Source organism: Dermacentor andersoni, chromosome 2 (assembly GCF_023375885.2).
Source record: "Dermacentor andersoni chromosome 2, qqDerAnde1_hic_scaffold, whole genome shotgun sequence".
In the NCBI taxonomy this organism is placed as follows: domain Eukaryota; kingdom Metazoa; phylum Arthropoda; class Arachnida; order Ixodida; family Ixodidae; genus Dermacentor; species Dermacentor andersoni.
The window spans coordinates 182768032-182789776 of record NC_092815.1 but is presented as its reverse complement, the minus strand read 5'-3'; the positions used below and the strand labels follow the sequence as shown (position 1 = coordinate 182789776).

The window sequence follows — 21745 nt, the reverse complement described above, 5'->3', positions numbered from 1 at the left end:
GAGAGGTCAATGTGGAAGCTTGTGCATCATAAGTGACCTTTAAAAACACATCAATAGCTCTAAGCCTGTTGCATTGACAAAACTTCCGCTGGCCTACATAGTTATGAAAACTTCACAGCGCGGGAAAGACCTAGTTGGGGCATTTCCAGTAAGTGAAGTTACTTGTAGGCAAAACATCAACTAGCTAAGTTCTTGTTCTCAAAGACAAGCTTGTTTAACAAACGAAATATATTCCCGTATTGTGGTACGCAGCATACTTAAATCTTTCTCGTGACTAATTGGCTACATTGTTCTTATAACCACACACACCGGCTATTTTCCATAGTTCAATTCACTGGTATGTTCAGATTCTGACAAATTAGACCAAAGAAAAGCCTTACACTCTGTGAAGGAACCTGACGTGACTCTTCATCGCGTGTGTGTCTGCTCGTTTTTCTCTGGAATGGAAATAAATCATTATCAGCCACACAGTGACAACAATCTGTACACTTGCCTTCCGCTTAGTTGGTGCTGGCGTATTTTCGTCACGGTTCAGGCGTCTGCGCCCAAAGATAACCTGAAATATTACGAAGCTTTTTTATTATCGCAGCTAAAGATTCGTGGGTTTTATGTGCCAAAGCCATTGACAAAATTATGAAACGCACTGCAGTAGAGAAGAACTTATTAATTCTGACAACCCGAAGTTCTCAGACCACCCAAGCATTAGTACAGGAGCGTTTTTGCGGTTTGCCTCCATAGAAATGTCGCCGCCTCGACTGCGTATCGGCACCGCGACTTCGGCCTTGGCAGTGAAACGCCTTAACCGCTAGGCCACCGCAGCAAATCTATTATCGCAGCCAAGAACGGAGGCTTCGATTCAGCAACAATTGCTGATAGATCGCCACGGACAAGCGAAGCGACGAAGATGTAAAAAGTTAACGTCTCACCATTTAGATATCGTGTCCTCCGCACCGATAGCATGAAGCCTAGCTCAATTGTAACATTTCACAGCACCACTATCGAGCATGAAACTGCGGCACGTTTCCTATTCAGGTTCGGCAGAAATCGAGGGGCAGAAATAGCTACGAGCTACGGTACATGACTTCAAAGCTTTTTCACTAGAGCTGTAAAGGCCCAATGTCTAAGGCACTAATTACACGAAATGCGGTGCTTTAGAACGGATCAGGTAGCGATGAACAAGTGTTTACTTACCTTTCGCTGGTAACCCAAGTTCAGCATCGGCAGCGGGTTTTGCTCCGTGCGTTTTCCATCAACGAAATGCGCAGAACACACACGTGAATTTCTGTTTGGAACGAAGTCTTTCCTGTTTATCAGAGAAGTCCACTGACGACCCAAGTCGACGTTCGCGGGGAAGCGTTGCAACAGAAACATATCGCAACCACATTGCTCCTTCTTCACAGCGTGTTTTTCGCACAAGCTATCCGCGATATTCTTTCGTTTTCGCTGGTTGTTGCCACAACCCACCACTACACAGTGCTGACCGGACGACGTAGGCGCGGTGAAAGGCATCTCTACTGTTAACCAGCGCACGCAAAAAGGAGAAAACACATTGAAACAGGCACGCGTCAGCTTCTGTCGAGCAAATTTAACAGCCCAATGCAAGAGGGCCACTCTGGGTTACCGGAAACGGAAACGGCGAATCGAACGCAGTGCTCCTGGTTCGAGAGTATCCCCGCTCTCTCCGTAAAATCGTGTATAGCGCGCGTCGTCTGGTGGGTGTCGCACGCACGCGCTGCCTCACGCGATCTCCCGATTAGCGAGGCAGTCGCGCCGCACTTGGCTCCGTTTGCAACGTGTCGCACGAGACAGATTGTGCGCGCCTATCATATACCGTGAAATGAAAACACGTAGGGAGCAGCGTTCAAATTTCGCATTAGGGAGTATCGTAATCGTCGGCGAACTTTTCCAATCTTAAGGGAATGCAATTATTTTCTTTGTCTATTAAATATTTTAGCGGCTCCGTAAGGTCCGTTCTATCATTTTATTGCCTCATCCTTGGCACTTCGCGGTAGGTAGGTAAGCAGGTAGACAGGTAATTTTCTCACCTTACTTTAAGAAATATATATTGTGGGCGATGTGGGGATCAAGCCTCTGCCATCGAGCACAGCAGCCGGATGCTCTAAGCATCATAGAGCGCAGCTCTGAGGCGCCCATTCCTACGGCGTGTGTCGGCGTCGATGGCGTAACCGAGCGAACGAGCGCAGCGAAGCAGAAAAGAGCGCACGCGGAGCGGGAGAACGAAAGAGGCTAGTCGCGAACGGTGGAGAACCAATGAGGGCGGCCCCTTCAATGACGTGCGCGCAGGAAACTGGTGTCATGCGCACCAGCCCGACCGCTCGATGCGTACTCCTATCTGGTCTCAGGCGGACCGCTCGTTTCGTACTATTGTCGGTTCCCGTCAGCTCTCGCGCGCGCTTTTTTGGTTTGCTTGGTTTGGTACTGTTCGCGCTTGTTTCGGTTGTCATAGTTTGCGATTGTTTTGTAATCGCGAATTGTGTAGTACTTTCTCGAAGCCACGCGGCACCGACAATTACGTACGCTGGAACCTACAACGTGTCATGTATAAAAGCCTAGGTGCTTGACCGGCAGATCAGATTTTGAACGACTTCAGACTCTGCTACACCTCTCTCTCAAATTATTTGTCTCAGTATACGGAAAAATCAAAACACATGTACAGCTGCGCTCAAATTTCGCAGTAGGGAGTATCGTAGTCGTCGGTGATCTTATTTTTCTTTGTCTTTATTGTAGGCCATCATGGCACGCATGCTTATCTCGTTGAAAAGCCAACCAGCTCTTTGAAACACTCGGCGCGTGCAAACCGTGCCACGTCATCGTCTTTCCTTGCGACAGCTCGCGCATTGAGACGCCGTGTTAGACTGTACTGTCTCCGCGACCGGCCCACTTTGCCCAGTACCTTTCTCGTAACAGCTTATGCTGCGTAGAAACTGTGCGATGTTCTGCAGACTTCATGATCGGCCAAGTTAATCAAGCTTTAACAATTCTTCGCCGAAGCACAAACGCCACCTTCGTTTTAATATGCACCTCATGAAATAGTCATCTATACGTGCGATCGCATAACACGTAGTCTCTGATGATGACATCAGAATCCCTGTTTCTCTCGCCTAAGCTCATCCACTACCTATGTAGAACCCAACAATTGCCATGTCGTGGGCTCGCGTTGAATGGCCGGTGGAGAAATCGTGCCATTGCCGTCATACGGTCGTCTACGACTTGGTTGTCGTCGTGCTGATGTAACATACTCGTATGCTGGCGACCCAGCTACACAACTAAACTTAAAGGCTCACGTTGGTCCACCTGCTATCGTTTTGCGGAACCGCAAGCAATGGTATGGATAGCCAGGTACCTGCAAAAAACTTATAACGTAGATTCCCACAGTGCGTGGAATCTGCATAATTTTATATCTTGTTATCGCCTGTTCTAGAGAAAATGTGAGCTCCGAGTGTCGGCAGTATGGTAGCGCCGACGATTGAGTATCCTGTTGTGGAAAGGAAACGATGTTTCCGGTCGCTTTTCTAGCAGTGTGTATAACGGTATAACGCTGCGCTCTCTGTTCAAGAGGGATATTTCTAAATCCATTTTGTAACATGTGATAGCTTCATTATCCCTATAAGATGGTATATTGTAAATTTTAACGCACCCCCTTCAAGAAAGCATTGGAAACTCCTTCAAATCTGGATTCTTTTTATGTCATGAGTGGTTATGAGTGGTTTTACGTCATGAGTGGTTACGTCACTGAGTGGTTCCTTCGCCTAGAAGTTTTCGCATACATTAAACCTTTCTTTTTCGTGATTCGACGTGCGCGGCCGAATAATCACTAAACTTGCCATTCTACTGTGTGCAGCTGGTTCTAAGCAAAAATTTTGCCTTAGCTGCCTGCGAAACTAGTAATTTTTCTACAACTTGGAGTTCCAACACTTGATTTTTTTCGCTTGCACTTTTGTTTAAATTTCATACCGTTTTCTTAAGAAGACTTTTTTTGTTCATAATTCGAAGTCGGGACGCAGAGTAACACGATTAGATGAAGTAAATGTAGCGCGTATACATAGTTACACTCGTAAGGAAAAAAAAATAGTTACGGGGTTTTACGTGCCAGAACCACCATCTGATTACGAGGCACGCCACGCCCATTAGTATTAAATTATGCCACCTGGTGTTGCTTAACGTGACCCTAAATATAAGTACACGAGTGTTTCGTGCATTTCGCCCCCATAGGAATGCGGCCGCCTGGCCTTAGCAGCCCAACACCATAGCCACTAATCAACCACGGCGGGTCTCATAACGAAGCGCAGTCCCCGAATATTGAGCACTACTTTACTTCTATTTTCCATTCGCATCTTCTGTTTTTGCTGCATTATTCCGCCGTACATTTACTGCTTTCCTAAGCATCCTCCCCTCATTCATCCCTACTATAGGTTCCTTGGTACCAGACATGACTTTTATCTAAGTGTTTTGTACTCAATTCTCCTCACTCTAAAGCACCGGCTGTTCCTCCTGAACTGGAATGTATGTTAGTCCTATGATTTACCCTGCGCTTCCTAACACCCGTCAGATCCTTCACATGAAAACACCGCGTAACAAATCACAGTACCATATAAACCGCCGCGGTTGCTTAGTGCCTATGGTGCTGGGCTGCTAAGCACGAGGTCGCGGGATCGGATCCCGGCCACGGCGGCTGCATCTAGATGGGAGCGAAATGCGAAAACACCCATGTGCTTAAAACACCCATGTGCTTTGATTTAGGTTCACGTTAAAGAACACCAGGTGGTAGAAATCATTTCGGAGCCCCCCTTCCTACGGCGTACCTCAGAATCAAATCGTGGTTTAGGCACGTAAAACCCCACATTTCTTTAATACCATATACTTGTTAGCAATTGTGATGGGTAGTGTGGCGTTTTGTTTGCCGTAATCCAATTATCCTTCCTAGTGTTCTGTTTGCGAGTATCGCTACTGTACGCAGCTGAGCCCCCCCTGCACTCACCTTCTGCTGCTATGGCTATCCGTTATCTCATATCTAACTACCGCAGGTGGCGAAAGGGCACAGACGCAGCGTTCCACGCCGGTTTAACTATAAAGTGTTCGATTAATTGCATTCCTGTTGACGTCACTTCTAATCGGGAGCCTGATTGAAGTCAACCACTAAGAAGCCTACACAAAAGTTCTAGCGTCACGTCACCCACTTCAACAGCTTACCTTGGTCACTTTGTTTCCGCTTCGCAGAAATTGAACATATACATGAAGCAAGAGAATACGGGCCTGACGGGAACTGCAAAGAAGGCCTTTGAGTTCCTTGAAAAGTTCTTCCAGAAGGCTGGCGGAGAACACATCCCAAAGATTGGTGCGTACTAGAACTCTATCGCGCAGCAGTTTAAGCGACGTTATGTTAGCCATCCGCACGGCAGCTATTCGGAAGCGACACTCACGCAGTGCGCAGCAGAGTACAATGTTTTCAGTGTACATAGCACAGTGCAGTCACGGCACTTCGGGCTGGGCGCCGTGTTGACGCTCAGCCAGTGGTACCAGCGCTGACTTTACCAACATAACGTAACGAAATGAGCTAATTTGTGCAAGCTTTGGGAGGAAATAGCGCTATACAGGGGACATGGAACGAAAACACACGTCTATGTACTGATTACGATAATTATATATATATATATATTCACGGAATTCTAATTGAAGACTAATTGCAAAATCAGAGTGTCATATCTGCTTTCGTTTTCTTTATTATGCCAACTGACGGTTCCTAAACGGCGCAACATGCATTATAGTGCAGAAGAACTTTTTGCTGGGCGAGTTGGTGCATGGCTATGTTTTAGGAAGAGTTGCGTCTAAGAAAGAGCAAAGAGGAATAGGCAGTGTTCACACGTGACAAAAAAGAAAGAAAGGGGGAATGAGGAGAAGCATTTCACATCAAGGAAAAGGGCGATGACTGCGTAAGTGATACTTCTGTTGCCTTATATCACGTTGAACACAATTTCCTGCGCAGCCTGTGTTGACATGACGCAGGCTCCATTTGCCCTCTCCTCCTCATTCCCTCCTTTTTTTTTTTTTTTGTCATGTGTGAATACCGCCTATCGCGCTCTTTTCGTCTACCCCGTGTTTTTCCTGTGTTTGTTCCTTCTGAGGCGCAACGCTCCCTAAAACACACATATATATATATATATATATATATATATATATATATATATATATATATATATATATATATATATATGCTTCTCCTCATTCCCCCTTTCTTTCTTTTTTGTCACGTGTGAACACTGCCTATTCCTCTTTGTTCTTTCTTACACGCAACTCTTCCTAAAACATAGCCACGCTCCAACTGGCCCAGCAAAATGTTCTTCTGCACTATACTTACTGCATGTTAGGCCGTTTAGGAACCGTCAGTTGGCATAAAAAAAGAAAACGAAAGCCAATATGAAACTCTGATTTTTCAATTAGTCTTCAATTAGTATTCCGTGCATTTTTAAGTCAAGTTTGCATCACTGTGTTCTTTCTCGTGGCCTTATAATGTTTTGTAAACCACCTTACGTGTAATAGACATTTGAGTTTGGTAGTTATCGCAGCGCCACGTCTCTTCGCTTTCGTTGTGTCACGTGTCTAGCTTTGCTGATCGTACTGAGCACATTCCAAAGAAGCAAACAAATGGCATATCAATGTGTTATCATGCACAGCCTTTCTAACTTGTAGTTCTTTTTTTTTCGGCTTTTCTCCGAGCCCTAACAGTGTCTCGTACGTCGGAAGGCGTTCGTCTACATTGAAGTATACCGCCTGCAACCAGTCGGGAAGAGCGCGTTCCCTTGTAATCTCTTGAAACGCAAGAGACCCAGCCCAGCTCAGCTGACCGAGAAACGACCGAATACCACCGGTAGTGATAGCGGGGATATGCTTTGTTTACCGACTAGACAATGTAGTTGGGCAGCTGCACGGAAAAGGGCGCGCACTATTTTGTAAATAATCGTCTACTCTGAACCCAAGCGCTTAAGGCACGTTTATAGTCCGACGTTATCGGCGCGTGGGCGAGCGTCGTTCGCGGTCAGTCACGCTACGTCGGTTGCGCTGCGCCAGCCGAGATGCCATCTGCTCTATAGGCAGGTTGCGAACGTAGTTCCCGCGCCTACTAGGGCGCCCCTCGCGGCGGCGAGCGCGGAACCGGCAGGATACGACCGGCCCGCTTCCGTTCGGAAAGCCTGTCTGTGCACTGTTTCGCGCGTAGCTGTTGCCTTTTCTGAGCAATGCCGAAGTGCAACCCGAGCTGTTGAGTAGTGGGCTGCAACAGCACGTACACCAACTCACGAGGAACAAAGTTTTACAGGTTTCCAAGCCGACCGTATGAAGCTGATCGGCGTCAACACTGGATCGCGCTCGTCCGACGGCATAAGCTGTTTTATGTTCCGGCGTTATGCCAAGTGCGTTAACGTTGAATGCATTGCTTTTACAGCAATGATGGCAGCAACGGGACACCTGCAGTCAGTGGCGTAGCTAGGTCGTCTGGCACCCGGGGCCCATAGGTCTTCTGTCACCCCCCCCCCCCCCCCCTCCGGGTTTATTCGAGGAAGGCGGAAGGCGAGGATATCAACAATTTCCGCGTGTCTTCAGACGTATATGACCCCCCCCCCCCCCCCCCCCACTGGCCACGTTGCTACGCCACTGCCTGTAGTGCGTACCAGGATATGCAGCAAACAAAGTAGTTTGTTCCCACACTGTACCGCAGTAAAGGTGTGGAACTATTTCCCAATCCTCTCCCATTCAAACAGCGCTAGGGCTTGCAGCCGGCTGAGCTGGCATACACTTCTGCGCCCAGCATATCAACTAAGGGGCAGTTGAGATCACCAAAATTTTTGACAACTTGGTTTATTGGAACCTCCTTTGCACGCACTGAAAAATCGCATCGTAAAAGTATCGCACTTCCAGTAACTGGGGCGAAAATATTTTCCCAGCGTAGTCTAACACAACTCGTAAGTTCATCCCCTTTTTTTTGTTTTTGGGGAGAGCAACGTTAGAATACCTCTGGTAGGTATTACGAGTCGTTCGTACGCCCCGCGTTCTTGGATGAGATGTTTTGGATTCGTATTTGCCGTCCTGTATGTACAGGGAAACTACCGCGGCGTTCTTGCACTTCCCTGCGATGCCAGCACGGTAATCACAGCTGCCCGGTAAGATTTGTCTGCTGTCGCCGATCTTCAAGAATCAATGTCGCCGATAATTTCATGCGTCCACACCGTAGATAACGAAGTAACTTACGCTGAGCTTCACGCATCTCGCTGGTGCATTATTTTTCGTTTGCGGAATAAACCTAGCAGTCACTTCCGATCAGTGCGAGTTCAACACTTCCCTCACGTCGTAGACGTGCCCCACTTCAAATAGACGACTTCCTTTCTCTAAATTCTTTTCACGAAAAAAGCTATGAAGATCTTGCAATTCCCGAAACCCGGTTAAAATTAATACCGGCACGCTGTTTCGCGCCATCGCTACCGTTTGACAGGGCGCCAAGCACGCAGCGCGAGCCGCTGACGCCGTGAGTAATCCTACCACATTCGCGCAACTATTCGTCAGATGGCGCTAGGGGTCGGGAAGACAGGGCGCCGCCTAGCACTTGCAACGTGCCCATACTTCAACGCGCGCGCCGTCGGCTGCTATCTTCGGAGCATGCGCAGAACGTTCGCCAAGTCGCGCGCCGTCCGCAAAAGCCGTCTGCGGAGTTGTGTTCGCGCCTATTTCTTCGCGCGCAATGCATTGTGGTGCGAGCGTTCCGCCGACTTCGACGCGCGAATGGCTCAGGAGCCATATCGGCGCCGGGCCCGTCGGGGCGCGTCGGTAGCCGCCGGTTACGTTGGCTGCGCCGGTGCGCCCGACTATAGAGGCAGTATCCTCGCCTTCATCGACTACACCCGGGGGGGGGCGGGGGGGGGGGGGGATGACAGAAGAGCCAAGGGCCCCGGGGGCCAGACGACCTAGCTACGCCACTGTATAGACGACCGCACGCCACGTTTCATCCTAGACGCCAGCGCTCGTTTCTCCCCTGGCGGAACGATTTCATCTCCAACGGGTGTAGGTTTCCGCCGCCGCTTCCCTCGGTCGCGCCCGCGTTCAGTTCGCGCTGCGCGCGAGACGTCTCTTGTCTGCGACGGCGCCTCTTCGGATGACCGGAAATTATTATTGTGTTGTTAACTGTCACGGCAGCAATGTAAACACGAAAGGGTTGATGCCACCAGTGAAATTCTGCCTATTCACAAGAAAATGGTACGAAAAAATTAGACGACACACATGGATTACTGCGGTGCGCCGAGCGAAGTAAACAACTGGAAAACGAAGCGGGCTCGTTCATTGATCACTCCTGAGTGTATGACGGTTTTTATATGTAACCCACATGAATTTAATAATTACTCGGTACATAATCCTTTTATTCATATAAAAACTTTAAGTTGTTCGACGAGCGCTTGTCCTGTCGTCTTTCTCGTGTTTCGTTTATGTGTGCGCTGCCCAAGAATGGAAACCACTTCTGTTGTATGCGCTAGCAATGGCCGAAGTTCACGCGTGCCGAGAAAGTGAATATGTGCACGATGCATTGAGCATGACCAGAGTTCATTCCCGCTTCACCACTGCACCGATCGATCGAGTTGCTGGACGATACACGCCCGCGTCCTGGTCGCGCCGGCATTGCTGAAGCAGGAATGATTACTAATACTTTCAACTTCCATCTCTTGAGCACTGTTAAAAAATGGCCAAGCTGTCTACACTGCTGCTTCTATTCCATATTGTAGGGGACGCACTAGTTAAAGTTGTGTTCGCATGTCATACTTGTGCTATGCAGCGACATATTTTTGAGAGCAGCATTCCGGGCAAGTTGGTAATCCATTACTTAAATGATATTGCGCGACAAAAAACGACACGGACGTGAGAGACGACACACCAAGCGCTTGGTGTGTCGTCTCTCACGTCCGTGTCGTCTTTTGTCGCGCAATATCATTTAAGTCATCGATATATTTTGTTTATTTCCGCACAGTGTCGCCATCAGAGACAACACGGATTTGTAGCAAACATATTGTGAGAAACTGCAAAAATGACTTTAGCTCGTATGTGCCGTATGTACGTGCCGCATCGTATGTGCTGACGATTTTTCCGGCGGTACATACGATGTCGTTTCCAATCACCTGCTCAGCGTCACTTACATGGTTAAGCAGACGCTGCCCTTTCGCCGCATTGCAGCCATAAAAAGAATCGTCAAGCGTACCGATCTTCTTAAAGGCAAATAGAAGCGTGTACAGTCTGTTTCACACTTAGGGGAAAACTCGGAACGTGTTGCATCGCGATGCGGCAAGCAATGGAGTCGTGCGGTGGCAGCAGCTCGAGCAGGCGCAGGCGCTCGAGGGGCGAAGTCGTGATCTGCGTCGTCTGCTACGGCGGCGCGCGCTGGCCGCATTGTCGGGAAGCGTGCTACTGTCAGGGGCAGTGCACGTACATTTCTTCACTGTGTGTGCTACCGTAATAAGCAGCGAAAAGACGCACTAAGATGTGCGCGCAACGTGTTCAGTCTTTGTTTGACTCGAAAGGAAAACAAAGCACTCAACAATGATAACTATGGGAGTCGAACACGATGAAACAAACGGATGCGAATAAATGAATGTTTTAGGTTCAGACAATGAGCTAGAAATTATTTTTCTCGACAATCATTCGCTACACCAGACAGACTCTGCCCGCCGGCGGGGAATTCGACACGTCACGCACGGAACTTCAGTATCTCGTCATGTCCCCAGTGGCAGCGATGACAGCGCTCATCCTGGAAGGAAGTGAAGTGCAGAATGACTTGATCAGGGATGTGTTCATTCGCAGCACGTCTCAGTCGATGACGATGGTGGATCGAAGCCTATCCTCGGGCGACTGATAGAGGGGATGGTGCGCCAGCGATACTTTCAACGAGCCCCAGACATTTTAAATGATGTTGGCGCCCGGGGATTCAGGCGGCCACTCCAAGAGAGTGACTGTGCGCTCTTCTATCAGTTGTTGCACCACACGAGCAGTGTGGATAGGCGACCTATCGCGTTAGAATATATAGTCGCCTTCCAGAAACGGGCCGTCAAGAATGTATGGAATCAGTACGTCGTCTATGACTGCCCTGCAGCGATGAACTTACCTTCGAGGCATATCAGTTGGCGTCGCACAACGCATAGTAAAGAATACCGGCCCATTTCACGCCGTAACGATGAGATCGGCGCCCTGCAACTGATAGTAGAACGTTTAGCAACAATGCGGCCAGCGCGCGCCGCCGTTGCAGACGACGCCGTTCAAGATCCCGCCCCTTGAGCACCTGCGCGAGCTGCTGCCGCCTGACTCAAGCGCTCGCCGCATCGCGATGCAATGCGCTCCGAGTTTTCCCCTAAATGTGAAACAGACTGTACACCGCCCTTCACGCGCACCCACGTAGGGACACACCGCGCGCGGCGCGAAACGTGCCCAAACACGCGCAGTGCAGGAGGCAATCAAGGCGGCGCGAACGAGAGATGGGAGAGGGGTACCACCCGCTAATAGAATTTTGCTTCGCATGCGGCGCTCTCAACACCGGCGCAGCAGCGCCGCTCTCGGTGCCGTTCTTGTCTATACAGGGGTCGTTTTCGCCGACGTGACGTAGCTTGCGCGCGCGTGGGCGTTACGTCGGACTATAAACGGCCCTTTAGCTACCATGCGTAAAGGGCCGTTTATAGTCCGACGTAACGCCCGCGCGAACGCGCGCGCGCGCACGCTACGTCACGTCGGCGAAAACGACCCCTCTATAGTCGGGCGCACCGGCGCAGCCAACGTAACCGGCGGCTTCCAACGCGCCCCTACGGGCCCGGCGTCGATATGGCTCCTGAGCCATTCGCGCGTCGAAGTCGGCGGAACTCTGGCACCACAATGCATTGCGCGCGAAGGAAAAGGCGCCAACACAACTCCGCAGACGGCTTTTGCGGACGGCGCGCGACTTGGCGAACCTTCTGCGCATGCTCCGAAGATAGCAGCCTACGGAGCGCGTTGAAGTATAGAGGGGATGGCACCTCGGCTGGCGCAGCGCAACCGACGTAGCGTGACTGACCTCGAACGACACTCGCCCGCGCGCCGATAACGTCGGACTATAAACGAGCCTTAAGCGTTGTGCGGCGAGCACGCTGACACAACTGGGTGACAAAGAGTAGCAAAAGATGCTGCAGTATCTTTTGTCGACAAGCCGATACTAATTGTACAAAAACCATGTACTAAGCATGATTCTCAAATTGGCTGAACAGCTGCAGCATCAAACTTCCGTCCAGTACTCCACGACTGCTTGCTTGGCTATCTACAGTGCAGGATTTAAGATAACAAACTGTGGTCGCATTTATATGTATCTATTCATCTCGCTTTTACCACTAAATCGTCACCGAATTTTTTTTTCATGAGTATTGTGGTTGTATCAAAGCTCAATCCCGCAGTTACCCCTGTGAGCGTATATACTTGCAAAGCCTAATAGCATCGCTAAATATGTTGCGGGCCAGTCACGTTAATCCGTATTAGGCCCATTTCGTCTTGAAGCCGGTTTCAAATCACTATTTGTTCAACTTATGTTGTGCTCCAGTTCTTTTGTTGTACTAAAATAATGTTGCTCCCGATTGCATTATGCGGTGCCATGCAATGCGAAACCCACTATTGGTTGCACAGGTTTTGGAAAGAACGTTACGGGGTCAAAACGGGGCTGGCGTACGAGCAGCCAATGCGTTAAGTACTGTATCTCCTCATGCCAAATGCTAACGTTAGAAAAGCGCAGTACATTCACCTGTAGAGGGCAGCAAGCGTACTTTGTTGTGTTATGTTCACATTCAGGTTTCAGGTTTTGTTGCTTAGTTTTCCAAACGAATTTTTGCAGACATGGTGTTCGGCCCGGCAGCAGAGGCGCAGGAGAGCCTCGGCATTATTGTGCTGGACGAAACCCTTAAAGAAGAGCAAATTTGTGCTAAAATCGCCAGACAGGTGAGCAGGAGACGCATGCCAAGTTTCATCATGTCTTTTACCGGGTGTTTTAGCGAACACTTTCAATTTTTTTTGTTAATTTCCTGTGGCAGGTAGCGCAATTCTGGTCCATGACCATGTCTGTTCGAAGAGACGGACATTACATCCACAAAGAATCGATATGCATAATCAACTAATTAACAAACATGCACTAATTACGTCTTAAGCTAATTATCGTATGGTATATATTGCAACTTACAAATTCTAGCCGGGGAGTCCGCAAGGCGCATCGGCTTGGAACGAATTCTCAGGATAACACCAGTTTCTAGATATTAATTCCCGAACTTTGCGGCGTTCCAGTTACTTTTGAGCATCAATGCAGACATCGACGTTTTGTTAGGAAAGTAAGTGGGACGACAGTGCATTTGTGCCGCAAGTTTGACGGCGCATATCTCGTAAATGGTGCCATCCGCACAATTCTTTTTTCAAGTAGATATGTCTTGCAGTCTTACGCGCTAAAATATTTGAATTGCAAAGTGTTTCGCAAGGTAATTAGCTATACTTTTTTAATGAATTCTTAATTAGTCGATTATGTGTTTGAATTATTTGTGCATATCAGCCTCTTCGAGTAGACCAGCTCATGGACTAGAATTGTGCTATCAGCCACAGGCGATTTGCAAAGAAAATTTGAAAGTGTTTGCTGAAACACCCTGCATGTCGTCTTGCATGAGGCGCTTCTTAGCGCCCCGGCAATGCTATGGCCACCTGCGTCCTATACACACTTCACCACCAGCGGGCGTTGTCTGTTGTGGCTACATCATAGTCGCTTAGGCGACCTTAATAATAATAATAATAATAATAATAATAATAATAATAATAATAATAATAATAATAATAATACCTACATATTGACACAATGATGTGGGGCTCTCGCACCACGGGACGACACGCGCATAGGTTGGCGCCATGAAAGACGATGAAGCACATGAGCTGCACGTTCTTCTGGCCCGCCATTAAAGAGAAGCGTCTATTTTGTAAGACTCCGTCTTCAATCTACGTTACAATATACATAATGTGTCGATTGAGGTAAAACACACCACTGCTTCGCTGCTCTTCCTAGTTCACAGAGTGGAAGGGCTGGTGAATATGTTTGAAGCTTCGCATACGATTTCTCAAACTGTCTGAGCAATTATTACTGCTTTACCTTCACTCCAAACACCAGTGACGAGGCTTCAGTTTATGTATGGTAGTATCAGTGGGCACTATTATGCCTTGAAATGAAACTTTAAAACATAAAGCAATGAAAATGGGCCCACTTCTAGGGGTAACGAAAAAGTGTCTTATAGGCCATGTTTCTCTATGCGTGCAATAACCTGACTTTTCATACTCGTCATGGAACTGTATTGGATGGTAGCAGGTAGAAGTGAAGTGTCTGGCCCTGACCACCATCAAGTTCGTCATTGGTGTGTTTCGAGCACTTTCTTGGGGCATTTTGTTTTCTAGGTTGGGCTTTGCCTCGCTCATGTGGCTTTCGGATTACCTTTCCAGAGGCTTTCGAGGTTATCGTTTCCAGTACTAGATGAAACAGCGCAAAAAATACTACAGAAAATTTAATAATTAATTAATAACGCGTAATCAATATTTGACTCTGCTGTTACTTCGCACTTGCTTACTTACGTTGCTAGCTTATGCAAGTCTACTCATCGCTTTTTTTTCCGGAGCGAAAGAATTCTCACGCATTAGTAGAATATTGTCAATTTCTGGAGAATTTTGATATCGAGCGTCGCCCGTAACGTCCGTTTCCGATCCGCTTCTGAACAAATCCCTTGCTCTCCTTCCTGTTTATTATCTTACAGTTGCTGTCGCTGTTCTCATTGTTCCTTCTGCCGACTACGATATTCCCTTTGTGGTTCATCGTTCCTACACTGCTTCTCCGTTTCACCAAGCTTACGGTTTCTTTGGTGTCATTGCAAGAACTCGTCTCTGCCCATCCGGCCCTTTCAAGGCGATCGTGTAAACTGATCCTGACCGTTACCATAACGCGTTTTTTGCCCAACCACATACACCAACCTGTTATTATTGTCATGCTATACTATTTTATTGCATCAAATTTCTATGTCGAGGCGACGGCGACGTGACCAGTGTTTTTTGTAAATCAATTCTAAAGCCACCATTCATCTACAGTTAGACTGCTATAACGCTCAAATGTCTTAACTTGACCAATTAAGCACTTTTCTACCAGTTACAAGGCGTTACGGGAAAGGCACGGTTTCTCCAGGGCACTCCAAAGAATGCTTACGCGTTAAAAACGCCTAACTATCTGATTATCAAATTAGTTGTTACCTTCCATGCTGTTATCCTCAGCCTTCTATTATGCTATTGCTCATAGTTTCAATTCAGCACCAAGTCGAAGCGACGTCGTGGTGTCTGTGCCCACGGTTTCGCTCATCCTGCAGCTTGCGGTGTGAGCGAACGTATGCGTAAGACGAACAGCGATTCCGTCTGCGATAAGAAACGGGACGTCAATACGTCTATACAATCACATCCACGTATAAAAAAAAAAAAGTTTGGGCCGAATCATTCATATGGTGCCATATTAGCCAGCGAGGCTGTTCTGAGCAGCTAACGGCCAAACTCCGCGTCCAGAAACGAATTTAGAATTCGCTGCGGTGGAATTCAAAGGAGGTGGCAACTCACGCTTCTGCCGCTTGGACGCAGACTCGAACGACCTAGTTTGGCGCTTACGAGCGGGCTCCAGTGCGTGATCTTCATCCGTAGCTTGCGCTCGACGCCGAGAATTAGACTCGTGCATCTGCTCTCGCTGAAGTTCTTTGGAGGCAAAGCCACTGGTCGCATTGTCCGCTTTCATACGGGCCCGTAGTCGTTGGTTATAGCCGCGTCTCTGCTGTGGACGCCTCTCCTTGTACTCGGCTTGTTCTTCGGCCGTGCGCACAATGCATGGTCTTCCCATTTTCCCCATTCTTGTTCGAGTGGTCTAACTCTGCAATACGCAATCCGGTTCTTACACACCACGGAGGCTACCGCAGGGCACTTGTCCGTGTTTTCCCACCACAACTGCAGCGCCGTTGTATTGATGGCAGACGACATCAGACGCAGCCGGCAGCAACGGTAGCCAAAACGGGTGTACTCCCCCACTACGCAGCTACGGCGCCCCGTAAAATCACCTGTCCTAAGCTTTCTTTTCTCTCCTCCGTACTATCGTCCGCTCTCCCCTATTCGGCGCTCGCGCCGCCACCTACTTCGTTCACTTTACGGACGTTAGCCGGCCCAGATACCCCCCCCCCCCTCCTCCGCGCTGCGCCGCCATCTTTTTTGTTCACATTGCAGAGGTTAACAACCTTTGTTTGCAGACACACAATCTATCCAGTCCTATTCACTGCAAGCTTAGAAATATCCATGTTATTAGACTATGAAGGCGTAGGAGTGAGGATCAACCGCGAATATCTCAACAGCCTTGGTTTGCAGATGACATTGTCCTGTTGAGTAACACCGAGGATGAATTGTAAACAATTCGGGCATGAACAAACGATTGAGGACCTTAACGGAGAAAGTCGAAGAGTAGGGTACAAGGCTAATATGCAGGAAAGAACGGTAATGTTCAATAGCGTGTAAATCGCACAGAAATTCATGATCGACATTCAGCCTCTAGAATGTGCGAAAGAGTACGTCTATCTAGGTCTGTTACTTACAGGGGGCCCTGGTGATAAGAAAATTACATAATGAAAATAGGTTGGAGCGCATATGGCAGGAACTACCAAATCATGACATTGAGCTTACCACGGTCATTGAAAAGCAAAAAAGTGCAAACATTGAATTATATTGGTGCAAACATATCAGGCAGAAATTTGGAAGTTCCCAAGGAAGCTAGATAACAAATTAAGCACCGCGCAACGAGCGATGGAAAGAAAATGTTAGGCTTAACAACAGGAGATAAGAATAGAGTGGTATCTGAGAGCAAACGGGTGTAGTCGATATTCAAGGCTTCATTAAGAGGAAAAAGTGGAGCTCAGCAAGCTACGTGATTCGTGGGGCGGATAATCGGTGGTCCACTAGACATACAAAGTGGATGCTGGTGGAAAGGTAGCGCAGTCGAGAGCGGCAGAAAATTAGGTGGGGTGATGAAATTAGAAAATTACCAACTAAAACTTTGAATCGGCTAGCGCAAGTCAGGGGGAATATCGGATCGCCGATAATGGCCACCGTCCTGTAGTGGACACAAAAATGGCCTGATGACGTTTTCCAACATGCTAAATTCGTCCGAAATTTCAACGCACTGTTCCTCTTGAGCTGCAGTTCGCTTCTGTGAGGCTCCATTCGCGTGCTTACAAAACGGCGTCTGCCGCCGCTTGGATCAAATCAACCCAACCTAGGCCTCACACTATTTGTGCAGTGACGGGATCCGGACAAAGTGCGTCGGTGTAACAAGATCGACGACTCGAACCGATTTGATCCGAAACCATCTCGAATGTCGAACCGTTGTGTGCTTTGCGTGCGCTGCTTCGCCGTATTCTGACGTGCACTTGAACGGGTGTTCTTGTAAAGCTGGTAAACTTAAGGAAGCGTTGGCGTTGGTCATTGTTCTTACGTTGACCGATTCGCGTTAAGTTCTGTAAGGTACCGCTTTGGCTGTAATGAACACCGTAGTTGAGGCTGCACGCGTTGACGTAACCAACCAATGATTTGTTATGGGGCTGCAAGATTGCAGCGGACGCGCCTTTGTTCATTTCGCCTCTATCAGAATGCGACCGCCTGAGTCTTCAAAACGAACTGATTGCTTGGCGCCAGGCATGATCGTTTTTGTCAGCTGAGGAGAAGGCATGGAACAGCGGCCATCGCTGATACAGCGTAAAAGTATGATAAGCAGCGAAACTTATTACAAAGGGATATCAAGCAGCGAAATTTTCTTTCAAAAGTTTGGCAGTGTTGGTAGCCACGGTTTCTTTCTGCATGTCTTTCATGGCTGCTTTCATAGCTCTCCGTCGCCTCGATAGGGATAATATGCGAAGGGAGCGCGCGTTTCGTCGTCGGTTGTTGCTCGACGGCATCGTCAAATAAATTATGAGGTTTTACGTGCCAAAACCACTTTCTGATTATATATGAGGCACGCCGTAGTGGAGGACGCCGGAAATTTTGACCACCTGGGGTTCTTTAACGCGCACCTAAATCTAAGTACAAGAGTGTTCTCGCATTTCGCCCGCACCTTAGACGGTACCGGTGGCAGAGAAGATATTGAGCCTAGACGCCGCATTAGAACCGCACTTGCTACCGTGTGCAGCGCGATCACATGCCGTTCCGATGTACATGCGAGTGCTGCTAGTTTTGCCTTCAGGTTGTAGGGACTCGTTAATTATACAGTTTAATTATACAGCTTCCCTAATGAGTATCAAAATAAAGACACTTTGTAATATGGCGGTGGTGATGTTGCTACAGGCGGGGTTAGCCTGGCAGACCTGGCCAGCTATTGCTCCGCTTGTGTGTCTCTTTCTGCACCAAATATGACTGTGTCTACCAGTCCTCTCTCTCTCAGAAATGCGAGAAGAACGGTGACACTTCCGCTGCCATTCTTTTGACGGCAATGCGGCCAACGGGCGAGCGTGATTGCTCTCGTCTGCCCTTTAGCAGACGCCCGGAAAAGGAATGCAGTCCAAGAGTTGGGTGTGCAGCGATTTCGCCGTGCGAATGCAGCCTCAAGTACAGAGGCATGCTGTGCGATCATGCATGCTAACAGTTGATCGTGCTTCTTTCTTTTCTTGTTGTTTAAGTCGTGCGTTGCTTCCTTCACGATCTCACAAGTCACGTATAAGTCTCATATAAGTCTCATATATATATGTCTCATATAAGTATAAACTCTCATATAACGCAGATCGCTCTTATATACAAGTCAAGTGAGCTGCCACTTCAGTTGCACCCTTACCGCAGCGTAATTACTTTTCGGCTAAGAAAGTGCGCACCGCAGGCGCGGCTTAGTGAATTCCACCCCTAGTTCCTTAATTTTTTGTTCTGACAAGCCGTACCGTAGCAGGTCGTTCCCGTTTTTTTCGCGTGCTACCATGTATGGAGATGTGCAAGCGATTGTAACGACACTTAGTACACATAATAAATACTGATGCGTGCATAATCAAGGGCTGCGTTAACAAATGCCGCGAGACGCGGCATTTGGTTGCACACGCGTCTCTGCACACGCGGTGAATCGTATTTCACCGATTCGAGAAAACGAATCCGCTTACATATAGGCATTATCCCTACTCCCTTCCTCGCTCTTTTCCCTGCCCGTTGTCCGCACGGCCTCTGGAGTCAACGCCGAATATTCTCGCCGAGCAGCTCAACATATACGATAGCGCAAAATTCTGTATACGACAAATCCGCCTAATAGTGAATAATATAACCTTCTCCTGTACCCCAACAAATGTGCCGGAGAAAGCTTTGTTCCTCTGCTGGGTTACGCAATGAAAGAGCAAACAACCTATATTCTCGCCTCAACAAATGCAGATTTTCAAGCGCATAATACAATGATTAACGCTGTGCTCTCTCCTTATTTTGTTGGTTGTTTTTCTCCCTTCCGTCACCGGGTCTGAAGTGTGTGCTCGTTCGGTTTCCCACCGAGTAAAACATAAAATAGCGCGAAGCAAAGCAGGGCGATCTCAGAAACATTGTAATCCGCTGTCGCGCGGCTTACGTCTACGCGTCTTGCCGTCTACTCGGGTAGACACATGTTCGCTATGCATCAAAACGCCGTGCAGAACACCGACAGTTCTAGTTACGTGTGCGTATGTATACTACTGCGTGCGTGCCTGGGTCGAGATGAAACCGAGATTTAACTTTGGAACTTCCGTCGCAGTGGACACACGTCCTGATGAACCAGCCAAACGATACCACTTGGCTAGGTTCCGCTGGCATCACCTACCTGTGCCAGCTGGCGGTAACCGAGGAAAGCGTGTTGGTGAGTGTTCCTCGTCTGGTTGTTTTGCCTGGTTAGCCACACAGTGCACTGCGTCGCATACGCGACGCATTTGCTACGAGCCTACAGCGTCGGCTCCCTTTAGACTGGGAGGCGACGCTGGCTTGCTACGATACATATATATATATACATAATATGAACCACTAGGAATAAAGTGAGGGGCCCGGTTTTTGTTAGTCATATCATAAGCCAACAAAGACGTCAAGGACTGCTTAGATGAAATGACTTAATGTACTTCATATTTGAATTAACGATTCCTTTAATTGAAATAATAGGTACAAGTAATTTTACCTAATCCGTCCTTGACGTCTTTGTTGGCTTATGATATGACTAACAAAAATCGGGCCCCTCGCTTTTATATATATATATATATATATATATATATATATATATATATATATATATATATATATATATATATATGTGTGTAAGGAAGCGCAGTCGAGGACAGCAGAAAATTAGGTGGTGTGATGAAATGAGCAAATTTGCAGGTACAACTTGGAATCGGCTAGCGCAGGTCAGGGGTAATATAGGATCGCCGAGAACGGCCTTCGTCCTGCAGTGGACACAATAATAACCTGATTCCGTTTTACAACATGCTAAATTCGTCCAGAATTTAACGCACTGTTCCTCTTGAGGTGCAATATACATATATATATATATATATATATATATATATATATATATATATATATATATATCATTATCGGCCACGAGAGGACTCGTCGCTCCTCCAAATCCCCCCAGTACCCTCCTTTTTTTTTCTGACGCCCGTTGCTTGGTTTTGCGCTGTTTATAAACATGAACCACCAACTACCCGGTCTCACAAGCCCTACTGCAGTGCGCGAAAACCGTTGCTTCGGCGCCGTAAAATGTTGGTCGAACCTTGCATTTCTCGACAGTGTGAGGTAGTAAACGTGATCAACGGTAGGTGCATGTAGATAAAATCGCGCGTAAGGCGGTGGTGGCGGTGATAAACTTATTTCTGCTATTTACAGGAGAGGTGTGAGCTGAGCCCTAAGGGCCCAGCCCTTACCAAGTCGGGGGGGGGGAGTCCCTAGTCCGGGACCCCCGTGGCTTCTGCAGCGGCTTTGGTTCGGGTCAACAGGGCACGTTGGTCCTGGAGGGTTGAGCAGCCGAGCAGGGCGGCCTCCCAGTCCTCTCGCGTAGGGTAGGGGTTTGCGGAGAAAGCAGGGTTGGAGGGGCATGCTCACACCATGTGGTATGTCCGCAAACACCTCCCCACAGTGCGGGCACTCGCCCGAAAATGCCGGGTTGAAGTGTTGAGCACCGCCGGGCACAGTACTGTATTCGTGTAGAGACGGAGAAGCCAGCGCTCCTCCGTCTTTTTGAGGCCTTTGCAAGGGGGGAAGCATCGGCCGTAATTAAGCTGATGCAGCTGTGTGACTTCTTTAGAGGCGATTGCCGCTTTGAATTCAGGGGCCTCGTCGACGGGAGATAGAGGTGGCGCCCGGAAATAAAGCGCCCGGGCTGTGGCGTCGGCTACTTCGTTCCCCTGTATTCCCTGATAAGCTGCGGCCCACCCAAATGATGGAGCGCCGAGCTTGGAATCCCTGGTTCTCACATTTTTTAAGTATTTGGAAGGCACGATATGGGGATTTGGCCTTGTTCTGTGTTGCGGCAAGCACCCCTCGAATCAGTAATGATGACAGGAGGCGCTGGATCTGCGGCAGCAAGCGCGATAGCCAGCTCCTCCGCGTGAGTAATATTGGGGGTCCGGAAGGTGAGGCCATTAACGGGTGTGTTTTGATGGACGAGTGCCGCCGTAAA

General features: G+C 48.3%; 1 protein-coding gene across 1 annotated transcript in view; it reads left to right on the top strand.

Annotated features, from left to right (window-relative positions):
- Positions 1-5246: 5246 nt before the first annotated feature.
- LOC126540846 (uncharacterized) overlaps positions 5247-21745 on the top strand; it is a 97723-nt gene continuing 81224 nt past the window's right edge. The window contains exons 1-3 of the mRNA XM_050187674.2: positions 5247-5356; positions 12893-12996; positions 19835-19936. Of these exons, the coding sequence (XP_050043631.2) occupies positions 5254-5356; positions 12893-12996; positions 19835-19936 (309 nt within the window). The 5' untranslated portion in view covers positions 5247-5253. The remainder of the gene's footprint in view (positions 5357-12892; positions 12997-19834; positions 19937-21745) is intronic.